The 17,158-nt window shown below is 41.5% G+C and overlaps 1 protein-coding gene across 2 annotated transcripts in view; it reads left to right on the top strand.

Annotated features, from left to right (window-relative positions):
- The window catches only part of LOC116938471 (DNA-binding protein SATB2-like), a 65,489-nt gene extending 52,384 nt beyond the window's left edge, over window positions 1–13,105 (top strand). For both annotated transcript variants that reach the window (XM_032945589.2, XM_032945603.2), the window contains exons 11-12: window positions 2,712–2,750; window positions 6,070–13,105. In XM_032945589.2, coding sequence (XP_032801480.2) covers window positions 2,712–2,750; window positions 6,070–6,726 — 696 coding nt within the window. In that variant the 3' untranslated portion in view covers window positions 6,727–13,105. The remainder of the gene's footprint in view (window positions 1–2,711; window positions 2,751–6,069) is intronic.
- The last annotated feature ends 4,053 nt before the right edge of the window (window positions 13,106–17,158 follow it).

Here is a 17,158-nt window from a genome sequence, read left to right as displayed (position 1 = left end):
AGCTGTAGCAGGGTGCATTCATTTGTCCTCGAGAAATAATGATAGTTTTATTGCCATTGTGTATGTGATTTAGACAACATTAATGTAATGCTGCAGTCATTTAAGATATAACATACAAATCGCGCCACCAACTCCATATATATATTTTTATTGGTGTATGCATCGACCTAACATGCATTTCTAATAGCATTTAATATTATTTGTGAAGCAAATTTATCACTTATTCACATCATTTGTATTTTCATATAATTCCCATCAAAAGATACTGTAAGCCAGCAGTGATTTGAATCTCGTGAAACAGTCCAACCAAATTCTTACCACTTGAAAATCTAACCTTTACCATTCCCAGTGCGAACATTGAGTCATCCCTATCTCCGCATGCTGTTGATTTGCACGTTTTAACTTTTAAGCAGTAAATCATCTCCTTTATAAATCACTGGCATCATCGTCATAATGAAACCGTGCAATTCTTTCCCCTAGCCCCTTGCAAGCTCAGGGACCATCTGCAGTCATCAACAAATCATTTGTTATTGCCGTGATAATGTTAGACTGCCAAGCTGCTGCCATCATCAGCATCAGCTTTTCCTCTCCCGGATCACGCCAATAAGCCACTGCACCAGGCAAAGCACGATCAGGTAGCCAACCGGTTTTCAGCACTATTAGCTCACTGGTCAGTGCGCAACACCGTCACCTCTGACCTTAGGATCTGCAACCAGATACTATTCAAGACACCCTGAATCCAAACACAAGAGGCTGAGTTTTGTTTGTACGTTGATCACACCACTGTTCTGCTGCAGCTCACTTTGCCTATTTTCTCCTAGTTCATAGAACCTTGGTCAAATCAAGAAATCCTATAAAACTCTTATCTCTTACGACTTTAAAAAGTGCTGTTTGGTGCTAGCCCACTTGGTGCTGTGGGCTTTTGGGTCTGTGGTCGGCAACCATGGTTTAAAAACAGATGTGTTTACAAAATTATTCGGTAGACAAAACATTCTCGTGCTAGTTTGTCATTATTTTATTTGTAGTTATGATAAGTGAAAATATTCTTTACATTATTGTGCACATTATGTATGAAAATCGCTTTTCAGGATGCACAACTGTGTGCAGTGCTTGTCATAGACAGTATAGATAAATTATAAAGCTTGGACAAGCCATATTTATTTTTTCTTAACCATTATATTTGTTAATATATTTCATGCAGTGTCACTTAAAAAACGAACGTGCACATTCAGTATGCCAATTGTGTCCCTCCAAAAATTTCCAGAATACTAAGTAACACATTTATTTAAATGAATAACTCCCATCAACTTATGGACACTACTTGGAAACACAAGAGCGTATGCTCACATTATATCTCTCGGGATCAAAATGGTTCGAACAACGTATTGCTTGTGCGAAATGTAATTTGTCCAATGGAAAGCAGACGTACCAATGAGCCTAAGGAGGAAAGTTTTCAATCGGTGCATATTACCCGCCATAACGTACGCAACAAAAAAAAACATGGGACACCGACAAAATTATCTGGAACGAAGCTTAAAAGCAAGCAATAAAAAGTATAGAGACGTTCTTGCTTGGAATTACATTGGGAGATAAACCACAGATCAGGTGGGGTGGGGTGGGGGAGCAAACTAGAGACACCATATTAATAATTGACTTGGACAGGACACCTGCCTGGAGCAATGATGGCTGGGTAATAAAGTGGCAGCCGAAGGAGAGAACGCACCCGAGGTGCTGAGATCGGCCCGTGTGCATGAGGAAAGCAAGACGCATTGTGGAAATCGCAAGATCGTGTTCAATAAATGGTGACGAGATGGGGAGCATATAGATAACGGCTGACGATGCTGACAATGACTTCGTGTAGGTGTTTCTAATTGAGAACATGAAAGCTAGTCCACAACGTTATGGGTTTTATTTTACACGCATGGTAACAGAAATGAGAGATAAAGATCAGATAAAAAGCATTTCACATTCTGGTTTTCGCATACATCGTGGTATTTTAATATTTTGTATGAACCTATCTTAAAATTAACAATGCAAAAGAGGTGTTTTACGATAAACGCTATAAATGGAAACTCACGGACATTAACACCTTAAACACTTTCCCAAATTTATTTTTCAATCTCCATTTGTTTTCCACAAAATAAGCACACGTGTTTACAAATACAGCATGACCTTCCAACTACTGTAGTTTTACAAAAGGTTTACAAATTTATATCTTTATCTGGAGATATTTTATTTTGTCTAAGCATAAAATTGAGAACCAAATTTATCTCCCGATTTGCAATTAGAAAAGTATTTAAAGGCTTTGAATTCATAAAAAAAATTGTGAAGTAGTTCCCCTACATTTGGATTACACTTCATTTTCTCCTTCGCAGTGTTTAGGAGACAAACCTATCAAATGTGTAGACCATGTTTCTATAACGTGCAATACTTGTACATATATATACGTATAAAAACGCGCAGGGCTGACGTAGTTCGTGGCATGAACCCGGCGAACCGAGTTCAATTCCCGGCCACGGTTATCGTCAGTGGCGTTAACAGAACCAGGTCCCACGACCAACAGGCTGGCAAAAACTAATGGACGGCGACGGGGAAGACCTCCATCAGCTGTGCATTGACAAGGGGATATATACGATTATAATAATTATTTAAATAAACGTGTGTTGTGTTCGAAGCGTTCCTGACATCCCCCTGTTTCTGACCTTGCGTAGAGGGAGGTCTCCCGATTTTGCATCTCTGGTGGTTGGAAGGTCTGTATGCTACCATATATCAACTACTAAATTCACATCTTCCCTCATACTTGAAAACTTAAATCATATGCTTATGGTCACGTTAAAACATTATCGAAAGCTGATCGCAGACAGACTGCGCAGGACTCGATTACATCCATTTAGATTTTCTCTGCACTCGGTAGAGTGTTTTTTTTTTGCGGCATGCATATGCAATCCTGTTTGTTTTGCAGCTGAGCGTGAAAGGGATATTCTAGTTTAATTTTACTGTGTCCATATGCTCCAATTGCTACAAATAAGCGTTTTTTAAATGAATGCAGAGACAAGAGTGAGCTAACCAACTGTGGTCACCTGCCTTTAAGCATCTTAGCTTTACTTTTTTTCGGAGAGAGAGGCAACCACCATATCAGCTGATTTGAAATTCATTAACATCGTCAAACACATCTTTTTTTAATGTGTAACACTTTGCATGAAATTCCCGTGATAAGATGAGCGTACTGTTGTTTGTTGGTTTCTGCTCGCCTGCTTATAATAACTGAGATATAGTGCAGCTGAGAGAAGCCATGCGTTCAAGTCGCATCAACTGTGCCCATCATCTTTCTGGGGGTGGGTAATAAGGGCACCGATTGGCAGAGCACAGTTGGATGTACAGTGAGGGAAAAAAGTATTTGATCCCCTGCTGATTTTGTACGTTTGCCCACTGACAAAGAAATGGTCAGTCTATAATTTTAATGGTAGGTTTATTTGAACAGTGAGAGACAGAATAACAACAAGAAAATCCAGAAAAACGCATGTCAAAAATGTTATAAATTGATTTGCATTTTAATGAGGGCAATAAGTATTTGACCCGCTTTCAATCAGAAAGATTTCTGGCTCCCAGGTGTCTTTTATACATGTAACAAGCTGAGATTAGGAGCACACTCTTAGAGGGAGTGCTCCTAATCTCAGCTCGTTACCTGTATAAAAGACACCTGTCCACAGAAGCAATCAATCAGATTCCAAACTCTCCACCATGGCCAAGACCAAAGAACTCTCCAAAGATGTCAGGGACAAGAGTGTAGACCTACACAAGGCTGGAATGGGCTACAAGACCATTGCCAAGCAGCTTGGTGAGAAGGTGACAACAGTTGGTGCGATTATTCGCAAATGGAAAAAATTCAAAAGAACTGTCAATCTCCCTCGGCCTAGGAACTGCATGCAAGATCTCACCTCGTGGAGTTGCAATGATCATGAGAACGGTGAGGAATCAGCCCAGAACTACACGGGAGGATCTTATCAATGATCTCAAGGCAGCTGGGACCATAGTCACCAAGAAAACAATTGGTAACACACTATGCCGTGAAGGACTGAAATCCTGCAGCGCCCGCAAGCTCCCCCTGCTCAAGAAAGCACATATACATGCCCGTCTGAAGTTTGCCAATGAACATTTGAATGATTCAGAGGACAACTGGGTGAAAGTGTTGTGGTCAGATGAGACCAAAATGGAGCTCTTTGGCATCAACTCAACTCGCCGTGTTTGGAGGAGGAGGAATGCTGCCTATGACCCCAAGAACACCATCCCCACCGTCAAACATGGAGGTGGAAACATGCTTTGGGGGTGTTTTTCTGCTAAGGGGACAGGGCAACTTCACCGCATCAAAGGGACGATGGACGGGGCTATGTACCGTCAAATCTTGGGTGAGAACCTCCTTCCCTCAGCCAGGGCATTGAAAATGGGTCGTGGATGGGTATTCCAGCATGACAATGACCCAATACACACGGCCAAGGCAACACACGGCCAAGGCAACACAGGAGTGGCTCAAGAAGAAGCACATTAAGGTCCTGGAGTGGCCTAGCCAGTCTCCAGACCTTAATCCCATCGAAAATCTGTGGAGGGAGCTGAAGGTTCAAGTTGCCAAACGTCAGCCTCGAAACCTTAATGACTTGGAGAAGATCTGCAAAGAGGAGTGGGACAAAATCCCTCCTGAGATGTGTGCAAACCTGGTGGCCAACTACAAGAAACGTCTGACCTCTGTGATTGCCAACAAGGGTTTTGCCACCAAGTACTAAGTCATGTTTTGCAGAGGGGTCAAATACTTATTTCCCTCATTAAAATGCAAATCAATTTATAACATTTTTGACATGCGTTTTTCTGGATTTTTTTTATTGTTATTCTGTCTCTCACTGTTCAAATAAACCTACCATTAAATTTCGATTTAAAGCTTTCATGACTGCAGGAATTCATCTTCTTGGTTCTTTCCGTAAAGTCACGTAGAATGGAAATAAAATAATAAAAATACAACATAATAAAAATAAAATTCTCACGACGTTTCGGCCACAACACAAGTAGCCTTTTTCAGGTGAAGGAACAGAACTGTCGGGACGACAGCGCTTCATTGAACTCTGCTGTTACTTTATGTTAATTTATGTTAATAGCTCAACTTATTGAAGAATATATTGAGTGCATTTATTATATTGATGTAGTTTATACTTAGTTCTTTCACATTGGCTTATTGTATGATAGTTGGGTAGTTGCAGTTCTTTAGCGTCAATATACTAAGTGCCTCTGTTGATATGTAAACTTTGACTTTAACATAGCTACTTCCGTGACCAGTTACATGCTAATCCCTCACATTAACATCATGCTAATCTCTCAGTTACATACTAATTTCTGACTTTAACACCCTGCTAATCCAATACTTTAACACAGCTATTTCAATGCTAAATTATTCCGTTGATATGTTAACGCCTTTGTCAAGGCGCTCTGCTCCTCCCACCCAGCTTAAAAGACGCTGCCAAGCTCAGCAGTGTTCAATGAAGCGCTGTCGTCCCGACAGTTCTGTTCCTTCACCTGAAGAAGGCTACTTGTGTTGTGGCCAAAACGTCGTGAGAATTTTATTTTATTATGTTTAATTTTTATTATTTTACTACCATTAAAATTATAGACTGATCATTTCTTTGTCAGTGGGCAAACGTACAAATTCAGCAGGGGATCAAATACTTTTTTCCCTCACTGTAGAAGGCAACAGTGGTCGCCCACCATGAGTGTATGGGATTCACACAGAGTTCAGACAGTACTCACTTTATACTTTTTACAAGTAAAAATATTTTAATTTAAAATATGATGGTGATAATTACATTTCTGGAAAATACGGATTTGGCATGGAACGCAATACTGGTAAAAAAATATACATATGATGCCTAGTTAGTGACACACTCATTAGTAGCCTAAACCGAACCACTGCGAAAGCTGAAAAACAGCAGCTCCAGCAGAATAACTGTGTAATTGGTAGTATGGTATGGTAATGTCGGCGTCCGGGCTGTGGTTTCAGTGGTGTCGTGCGCTCTCCCGTGTCCTCAGCCTCCCACAAGCCAGCCGCTGGTGCTGATCCAGGGCGATCGTCTGGCCGTGGCGACCAGACCAGCGGCCTCTCCTCCCCCGCTGCCTCCGGCTCGCGACGAGGACGCGAGCAACGGGGGAGGCGCGGGCCCGCCGTCCCTCCCCAAGGCGCGCGTCCGCACACGCATCTCCGTGGAGGCCCTGGGCATCCTGCAGAGCTTCATCCAGGACGTGGGGCTCTACCCGGACCAGGAGGCAGTGCAAACGCTGTCGGCGCAGCTGGACCTTCCGCGGCACACCATCCTGAAATTTTTCCAGAATCAACGCTACCAGGCGAAGCACCATCAGCGAACGATGCGGGAAGCGTTGCAGGAGGGACAGGCGGCGCACGAAGCAGGTCGGCAGCAGCAGGAGCAGCACTGCGGCGAGGCGAGCGGTGCCGGCGGATGCAGGGATGAGTCCGACGGTGGGATGAGCCCAAATGCCACCGGCGAGATGATGATGGACGACTCCATGGAAGATAGCGACGAAGGAAGTGACGCTTACCATGAGGTGGACACGCACAACAATGATGACAATGAGGATGATGAGGATGAGGAGGACGAGGTAGAAGATCACCATGCCGCAAGCCCCGAAGTGGAGGCGCACAGAGAAGTAGAGCAGAGCAACTCGGAGTAGTCACGCAGTGGCTTTTAAGGCAACACTAGGAATTTATGTTTGTACATGATGGTAGACTCGTTCAAGTTAGAGTGAACAAAATACTCTGCTGATAAGTCTGCAATCCCGACATGAAGATGCATCTTCAGCTCATTTACATTTTACGAACAGCAATTGTGAATGAACTTGTATAATTGTTCACTTTAGAAGGCAGCTTGAAACATGAAGGACGGGAGGTAAGGGAGAGATGAATAGATTTAAAAGTAATATAATGTTGAAATTGATGTTGTCTGTGTTGGGTAGTTGATATATATTTAAGATTAGATTTTGCAGGCATTCATAGTAAATCTGTTTCATTATTAAAATAGCAGTGCCGACAATTTAAGTTAATAAAATGGCTATTTTGAATTTTCAAAATCACAACTGGCAACAGTGAGTTTAAAAATCCATTAACAATAATTCCAGTTGAAGCTAAACTTTCATTAAAGCTGGTACAATTGCAGCTTAACATTATATATACGATGGTAAGAGATGTAACAAAATCAAACTGGCTTTTTCTTATTTGCTTTACTGTATTTTCTATTAAAATTCCAAAAGAGCCATGCTCACATGATTAGCAATTCGATATCGACTGCAATCTCTAAAATGCAGATGTCATTAACAGCCGCCACACAGATCCCCTCCCGTCTGCGCAGACGAGGTTTAAAATAGCAAGACAACAAGGAGACGGGAGTAGCATCATCTCCTTTAATAAACGCACCATCGTTGTGAAGCTTAAGTTGCAGGTGACAACAATGCGTGCGAGCATAGAGCACATTGAGAGTCGGAGACAATAATTCGAACAGGGGTCACTTGAGCATTAGAAAGGAGGAACTATTTGTACTTGGCAAAAACAATTATCGGAGTGATCTGAATTGGCTCGCTGCGTTAGACTGAAGGCCCGAGAGCTTCAAAGTGCTCAAGAGAAAGCTGGACGTGCTCTGGCGCACTCGCCGACTGACAAGAGATGTATCTCGTCCCTGCAGAATTATAAACAGATTTTACAACAGAAGTTTTGAACGGGGATAATGAATAATCATAAGGAATGAATCCGAAGCGAAAAAGCACCTTAAACATAATGTCAAATTGTGTTCGTTGGCATTTGGTGCTGGGTGTTATTGATGTATCTAATTAACTGAACATTCTTTTTTTTAACCATCAAATTCAGGTGCATTACTTACTGTGCAGTATTACAGTGCGTAGGTGTTAGGGGTACCCCTGGATGCACATCTTGAAATTCAAATGATATTTGTTTGTAAAACGGTGGGTGAAGCCAGCGGAAAACAGTTGGTTGATGAGGACAAATAATTAGTGCTGATGTGATGGATTGATTCCCTGATAGTGGCAAACCTACGGCTGGGCCCTGCAAGCGCTCTCGAGGCGGTGATTAACAGCCGCGCGTCTAAACGGCACTTAATAAAGACTGATTCGGCTTGCCGGCCTAATCGCTGGGCATCCGTCACTCCAGCCACCATCGTTAAGTGCTCTAGCACCGCAGATGTTTGCCAATGGACCGAAAGGAAGGGGGGGGGAAGAACGCGCGCGTAGTCAGAACGCGCACCTTAATGGTACTCGTGAACAGTTGACTTCCTTGAGTTCCAGTTTAAAGGGCAGCGATCAGCTGCTCCATTGTATACGTTATGAAGGTGTGTAATTTTGTTTAATTTGTCTTACTTAGGCTGGCTCACGTCCGAGATTTTTCACGTGGAGTAGTAACCCTTGCACACAATTCACACGTACACGTCCTATATCACCGGCATCATTATTATTTTACGAAGCGAATGCGTTGATTTACGTAGGGCTGTTAATTGTGTTTCGGAGAGAATAAGGAAGGTTGACTGTGCTAATGCGTTATTGCGTCGAACGGAGCGCTTCAACGTAACCTGCCTTACTGCGATGTGTGGCTTCAGAAGGCGGCGCGTTGCGGACCTCCTCTGTACATATAACAAGGTGACCATCGGTGGAGATGCACACCATTAAATAACTATTAAAGCTCGTGTAATTTTGCGCGATTAGAAGCTCTTAACGGGAACACTTTGAGGATATTTATAGGTGAATAAAACTTGACTGGGTAATTTGCCTTTACATTTTCAAATCGACACTGATAAATGTGCGTGTTTGCAGCCTGCCGAAGTGTTTGTCTTTTTTTTCTTGCTGGCCCACATGCCCAAAAATGATGATGAATCATGCCTAGGGAGGACAGAGATGGCTCCCAGTAACTAGTTATTATTATTATTTTTGTCGTCTTGCAATTTTTTTGCACCAAAATATGTTTGGTACAATAATCACAATGAAAGCTTGCATGTATTCAGGCAATAATTCCAGAAAGAAAGAAGAAAAAAACAATATTCCGTAATTGTACGTTCCAGTAATGAGCGGGGTTTTTTTGTATGATAGAAATGTCATCAGCTTTAGATAGTTTGGTGCGAGATATTCTGTTTGGCAACAAGACGTAAAGCTTCATGATGATTCCTCTAATTAATTCCCAGATGACACGTGCCAACATGATTAAAGCCCATGATTGAATCATATAGGTCTTATTCCAGCTGTTTCCTTTGTTTGCGAAAATGTTTTTTTTCGTTTAAAAAATAGCGATGCAAATAAACAAAATAAACTCTGTACCAAGCTAATTCTTACATATATATTAATTCATTATTTTGATCACAAAAAAACTGTGTAGTGAAATAAATTATTTATCAAAACACTTTTGTTATATTTGTATTGTGTGCTGTATATAGTTATATAAAGGCAATCGTGTATATTTAATATATACATGGTAGCAAGGCTTAATTTCTCTCTATTTTACGGAACGCTGCTAGGCTGTGGATTATTGGCATAAGGCACTACCACTAGACTGCGAGGTATGGCTATCCATAAGAATCTTATATTATTATTATACATTATCTTCCTATAATCTTAGTAACAGGTTTTTTTTAAAAAAAAAATATGATGCATATTAAGGTACGATGAATGAGGATGGGTGTCAAAATAATTGTCGGAACGGCGTTTCGGCTGAAATTAAACGCTGCACAGAAGAATGCACACACGCACACATGCACCGATTCACGTGTGCTGTGAAATATTTCCACGGTGGTTTTGGCACAATGCACTGCATCCTAGTACATGGTCTCTACAGCAATGACTTTTCCGAGGAAACCGCTATTTGTAGCCGATGTTGCCCTCCTTTAGGTTAGCTCCAGCTAAAATGAACACTGACTGCAATGTGTCAACAGATGTTCCTTAAAACAAATGCTCACCCCCATTATCTTTGTGTATCTACGTGCGGGGCATCTGTTTTTGTTGTTGTTGTTTGATGGGCATTAATAAATGCTGACTCGGTCATGGTACTTGCAGGTAGTTTAACCAAGGTAACATGAGGATCGCGTTTACCTATGAGAGAATTTGTGTCCATGTCGATGCATCATTCGCGTAGCTTACCCTTCTAAAAGGGTCCTTGTTCTTAGGATTGTGACAGAAGCTTAATGGTCAACTCTTGAGAAAGTAATCATGGGGATCTCAAAGTTCAAATGAGAGCACAACTGTGACGACCATGTCCTATCGTGTTGAGTTTAAAAATCGAACAACTTTAAATTTTGGCTTAAAACTTTCGTGACTGCGGGAATTCATATTCTTTGGTTATTTCGGTAAAGTCACGTAGATAGAAAAATAATGAATAAAAATAATTAAAATAAGCAAAAAATAATTTTAAAAAACCACTAATGTAGACTGTGGCCTGTAGCCTGCAGTCTACATTAGTGTTTTCTTTTCTTTTAATTATTTTTATTCACTTTATTGTTTATAATCCTTTTTCTCTCTCCGTGACTTTACCGAAAGAACCAAAGAATATCGATCAACTTTAATTTACTTAATGGCAAATGTGCCAACCGCCAAAGTGACTTGTGTGTTCCCCAATTTGGATTAAATTGGGTGGTTGGTAGGTGCAAGTATGAATCACTCCAGTCTGAAAATACACAGCACCTCTGTCTACTCCATCACAGAACCTTCTCCACCCTTGGAGTTCCTCATAACTCTCAGGTTGTACCACAGATGACTTGACAATTTTGTCAATAATGGTGAACAGCAGTTGTGTGTATTCTGTATGTGAAAGACAGCCAAAACATTTCGGGAATGTTAATGATTTGCTTGGCTGTTTCTTTCAGGCAAATTTTTGAAGACCCCATCTTTATGTTTTACTCATAAAATACAAACTGATCATATAGATAACTTTGATACAATAATACAGGTTAGTCTGTCAATGCTTTTATTATTTTACAATTTCATTGTTGAAACGTGTTTACTGTACTGTCCCGTGTGTGCGTGACTTAACGAGGAAAACAAAAAAAATACGTGATGTCAAACAGGCCTGGCTGATAAATGTATGCAGTGTATGTATATAGTGTGTGTGTGTATACACACTGCATGTGAAGTTTGTTTGGTGGAGCGGTGGGACAGTGGTTATCGTAATGCGCGATTAATCTGTCGACCGGAGTTTGATTGCCAGCCAAGGCAAACATCAGAGGTGAATGGATATCTGAACCGGTCCTGGCCCAATCTCCCCTTGACCAATCCACACCGGCCAGCGTAATTAAATATGGTTCAAACAATTCCGAAGACTGACACAGCATGAGAAAGGCCTTCACCAGCAGTGGATTGACACAGGGCTCTTACATACTCTTTGGTTCTATTCGGTAAAGTCACGTAGGTAAAAAATGAAAACAACAAAAATCACGACGTTTCGGCCACAACACAAGCGGCCTTCATCAGGTGACGGGACCAACTTGTCCAGCGGACAGCGTTGGAGTGAAGAAAGCCAAGCGCTGGTCGCCTCCCTTTAAGCTGTGAGGGGGCAAACAGCAAACGCCCATTGAAATTTAGATCTAAACGCCCATTGAAATTAAAATCGCTGTCCGCTGGACAGGTTGGTCCCTTCACCTGATGAAGGCCGCTTGTGTTGTGGCCGAAACGTCGTGATTTTTGTTGTTTTCATTTTTTACCTACGTGACTTTACCGAATAGAACCAAAGAGCATGGATCCTTGCAGTCACGAAAGCTTCAAATCTAGAAGGGCTCTTACAGTTTTTAAAATATTTACTATTACAGAATATGTTGTTTGCATTGCTGTCAGATGTAATTGCACACAAGAAAAAAACGTAATGCTTTCGTAATGCCTGCGGTCAGTTAAACTGGAATCGCCTAGCTCTGGGAAAGGATGAAATATGTTTAAAAAAAAACACATGTTTTGGTAGTTCAGATAAGGATCAGCACCTTTCATTAACGCTTGTATACACAGACCTTGTCAGTATGTCTCTACACCTTTTGCATGGACACACGTTGAAACACTTTGCAATTTGTTTACCCTAGGAAAGTTTGGAATGAGATTTATTTTACGTTTTGATTAAACATGTTTAACACATGCTGTATTTCAATTCCTAATGGCAATTTTTTTTATTCATGGCAAACTCCGCCAGGGTGACAGTTATTGAATAAATACGGTTAATTTTGACGTCCATAGCATTTGAAAATGCAGCACCGATCTGTTGTCTGGGCAAGGGCCATGAATGAATTGATTTATCAATAGGCTTCATAAGTCAGACTTGACTTAGAGAGATATGAGGCTTGACATGAAGGAATACATCATTGCCCATGCTGCCACTTAAATAAGGCCACCTTTATTAGCCAGCAGCAATAAGTGTCAGTAATTCTGCGTTATTCCTCGATTATTTGTCTCTGAGGGCCATGTGCTCCACAGGATACAATGCGGAACATGGTGTAGCACGGGGGGGGAAGGGGCATTTTTTGTACGGAGGGGGAGTGAGCCAGCTGGGAAAGAGGACCTTGGTTTAGCCACACTGCTTGTGCCGAATCTTGTCTGCCACTTCCCTACTGATACGCTGCTGCTGCTGGCGCTTGCACACCCACGCACACTTCACTCGACACCGCGGCTCCGTTGAGCTGCCCCGTTAGCGCAGTGCAACAAAAAAAAACCCGCTTCGAAAAATAATTTATTGCCTTCAATGTGTTTTTTTAATCCCTGTAAATCGTTGCAGAGAAACGTGAAGCTGTGCCTTCGTTTGCTACCTTTAATCGTGTAATGCGTCGTATGTTTTTTTTCCGTCAACCAAAATACTGTATAGTTTGTTTTCTGTCTGGATGTACATTAACGTAGTTTTCACATTGCAGTTGCTGTTCAGAATAAATGATAATTGCAGACAACTGCGAACTTTGCTTGCAATGACATGAAACGCTAATGCTTGGTGTTCTTTTTTTAATCACAAGCCTTTTAACATTTGTAATGTTTTTTTTATTCACAAAAGTTAAATTCAAAGTTTATATATGACGAATAAAGTATGATAATTGGACAATTGTATGGGTTTTCATATAATGTCCCGCTCCTCCGATTAACACGGTTGGCTACGCACGGTGCGAAAGAAGTTCAATATACATACATTTTGTTGAGATGAAATGCACCCTACCTGGTGTGTATAGCAAAAGGTGGCTGGTATGCCATGTAACCTCAAATGAATATCAGGAAACATCTGTGCAATAATTTGCACCTATTGTGAAGTCATGCAAGCATCAATACAGCCTGACGAAGATTCAGACTTTGAAGTTTGCGATTGGCTTTTACAGCAGCATATTTTACCCAGATGCACTTACTTAGAGTTATTCAGGTTTTAATAAGACATATTGGAAGCACTATATATCTAAAGCAAAGCAAGGTCACGCCTCCTTATGCCACCTGGGCTCTGCTTTTTTTTATTGTGCTTTGTTATCCGTCACCAGAACGTGTTCTATTGTATTGTTTCAGCGATTGCTCATTGGCCGCCGTTTAATCGTTGAACATGTTACGTGCTGGCTGTAGGGTGTGTTCATCTCTGGAGATCGCATGCCACTGGGATATCTTTGTCTGCCTCTCCTGGCCTTAATGTAAGCACAGGCAAACTCAGCCTCACTCGCTCTGGCATACACAGTCAATGGGTGCCAGAACAGAAATTGCTACCACCTAACGTGACGACACATTTTGCAGTGCTGGTTTATTTGTCCGGCGAATTAGAGCGAACTGTTTGATAACCCACCGATTTAAAACGGTTATCACAAAGTTCGCTTTTGTTTGACACTTTGAGGAATTGGAACCACCAAAAGCTCTGCCACCTCAGCCGGTACCGACAAGTGCGATATATGGTCTAGGTTCATGGACTAAAATACGTTGACACAGGCACGCACGCTGGTTTGAGCCATCCATTATTCTATAAAAGTCAAAGTGATTTCCCGCTTAAGTCAGCATTTAGTGACAACTATGTGGGGAAGAGAACTATGTGTTGTCCTATGGGTAGACGCCCCCACCATAGGAATATGGAATGTTCACAACTGACTCAGGGCTCTTAAACTGGAGATTAGCACCACCCCGAGTATGCGATCACACAATAATGATGATATCGAAAAATGCATTGTGAAGCAAACATCATTGCAATTCCCCTTGTATTAAGCGTCACTGAGCCTCAAGACTCCATTGCACATTTGGCCCTTTCCATTTTGCGTTTGGCATGTGGAGGACCAAAAAAACGGAGATATCCAAAGAAAACACTCAGATTCGGAGGTTACACACTCAAAGTTCCACACAGATATATTTTACTTTTTATGCATTGCCGTTCTGCCATTTCCTGATCACCTTGCAACCCCAGCCTACTTAAAAAAGAAATTTAGTGAAGACAAAAAAATATTTAATGAGCAGAGGCTGACTTTAACTTGGCTATGTTGTTGAGAATGGTCCATTGTCGATGAGTAAGAACCTGCCATGGGCTACATGGCGCAACCGTGGCGGAAGCATAATATCCGATCACCTTTGTTTCTGCCCCAGAACATACCTTAGCACACACCTTATCAAAGCACACGGGGTACTCAAAGTTGACCCACGGAATGCCCTTATCGCGTAGAACATCAATTGCCTTTGATGTTCATTGGTGAAAATCAGACTCATTTTAGTAAAACATTCTGTAAAAGTTACAGATATTGGGGCGCTGATATGAGACAGCAGTATCGCATTCATTGCAGAGGTTCACGGTTCGAATGTAATAACTGTAAAAGTGTGTTCCGTCTGCTTCACAGTACACGTTAAAGATCGCGTGACATCGTTTAACAAGAGTAATAACGTTGTGTAGCAGTGTCGTGGTCCAAACTTTCCAATTCGAAGAAAATACTCACAAATTGCTCAAGTGGGATGATGCACAGCAATTATGGCCCACTCACTGCTGGGGAAAATGTTCCAAGGCCCTCCTGAAGAAACGTCATGAGACTCGGTGAGGCTTTTACACGTAAACAAAAATAATATTAACAAGTGATAATCAAGCTACTTTCAAAAGTAAAAGGGTTGTCGATGTACCCTATGGAATATGTAAGTCGAACAGTACGAGTATACGAGCCTGACATTTACATAAAAATACAAATACATCCCACATGGGAAAAAAATTATTTTTAAATAATGAAGCAATATTTGTATTATTTTAAGTGGAGCCTTGCAATAGTGGGATTACTGAACACTGAAGACATGAATTAAGGCCTGCCACTTGGAGCCCCTGTGGGCACACCCTGATCATTTCCTCGGCTGTCTTGTCATTAAGACAACGCTGTTATCTCTATAGCGACAGATCATTCACTGTAAAATAAAAGTCTGTAGAGCTATACTTTAGATACTTCAATAAGGGGCTGTTCAAAGGCTACTGTAGCAGGGCATTTTATCAGCCTAGACAAAATAGCGTGGTAAACACAAAAAGAATACTTGTTTAAAATCAGGTTCATATGACAAGCATGATCAACTTATGGATTATCGCTGACACAATATGCTGTTCCTTATGCGGGTAGGCATGACCTTAAAGGCTATAGGACCACTACAATGTCTGATCTGATTTATTTTGTCGGCGCCTTTTATCCCCAAATTTCAAAGGCACTCTGCAGTGGCGTAAGACTCTGGTACTCTATGCCGTGGCATGTTTTGGATTTTCCCCTATGGCAGTTGAAACAAATACTCTCCTTTAATGTAATCATTGCATTAAAAGCGCCCAAAATGTGGGCATGCGGCCAGGAAGGACATGGGAATTAATTGTCCTGGCATCCTTATTTTCTTGCCGCATTACCGTGTGATTTCTCACGGCCAATTCTGCGCGTTCCGTGAACAGGGAATAGGATGCCAGCCCTTCAGTTTACTGCGACGGTGGGCATTGAAACAGCAGCGTGGCACAATGATCCTGCGGTGAACTCTTGTGAGCAGACAGATTCACTGGCCCAATGCCAAGCCTCGTATTCTACCCGATCCCGAGAGGCGATAAAGCACATACCTCATTTGAGTCGGTTCACTGCAACTGATGGTGATGCGGTGCATTGGCATTACGGCGGCATTAGAAAGTGGGCGAGCGCCAAAGCAGGCAGCACAACTCAAATTCCCCACATAAACCAGCTTTGTCAGTTTCGCCCAGCTGCCCTTGGGATTGGTTTAATCGTTTACAATTCTAATGATCTGCACACAATGTCTTTGACGCAGGTCACAAGAAGGTGGGATAAACATCGGCCCGGTTTCCAGATGTACAAGCAAGAAAACGCGCAGATCTCGTGGTTGATATTTCACATTACATCCTACACAATAAATACGTAACTCATATTATCGCTTATATAATCATCCACCTGCGATAAGCCGTGCGAAGATGCTTCATTTTGCATTTGAACCAGGCTTGAAATGTCCCTAAATGCACAACTGATATACTATATTTTATTGAAAGCAAAATAATTTCATTCTTGAACGGAACATTTCTTTCGAAAATTTAAATGCATCGCGTGACATATGCATGTTGATGTAATGAAGATGTTTAATAATGATCTCGCGCAGCAAGGAGAAATCCCCTCTTATAGAACTTGCGCCATATTTATGCCGCCACTAAAGCCAACAATGTGTAAAGTATTTACGATAGCGAGATGAAACGCAAAACTAGCTCCAAGAATTTCTTGTGACTGCGTTTATGACACAAAACGTAGCTACGAATTTTATTTGAGATGCCAATTGTTGTATCTGCAACTCGTCACCATTTGATGTGCGGTGATAAATCCACACGCTGTTGCTCTTGCACAGTTTTTAAAATGTGATGGTTCAAGGACTCCTCGAGACGGAACCTTCAAACTTTGATGTCACATCGAGCAACTTGAGCACACGTGAAAAATATTAACGTGGGTAGAGGTCACTGCCAATCACTTATGTAACATCGAAACACGTGACTCAATCGTAAATGTAGCGACGCAGAGCATTCAATGCTGCACTTTACAACTTCCTAGATATTGTGTTGCTTTATATATTAAATTACAGAACTGCAATTGCACTGGCAGATGCAGTTTAAACAACATCATATTAAGTAAGTTCACTTGTCCAAAAG

Source organism: Petromyzon marinus, chromosome 4, assembly GCF_048934315.1.
Source record: "Petromyzon marinus isolate PM22_M1 ecotype Great Lakes invasive population chromosome 4, UKy_Petmar_22M1.pri1.0, whole genome shotgun sequence".
In the NCBI taxonomy this organism is placed as follows: Eukaryota; Metazoa; Chordata; class Hyperoartia; order Petromyzontiformes; family Petromyzontidae; genus Petromyzon; species Petromyzon marinus.
Note: the sequence above shows the minus strand (reverse complement) of the source record. Positions and strands in the feature narration are given on the sequence as shown.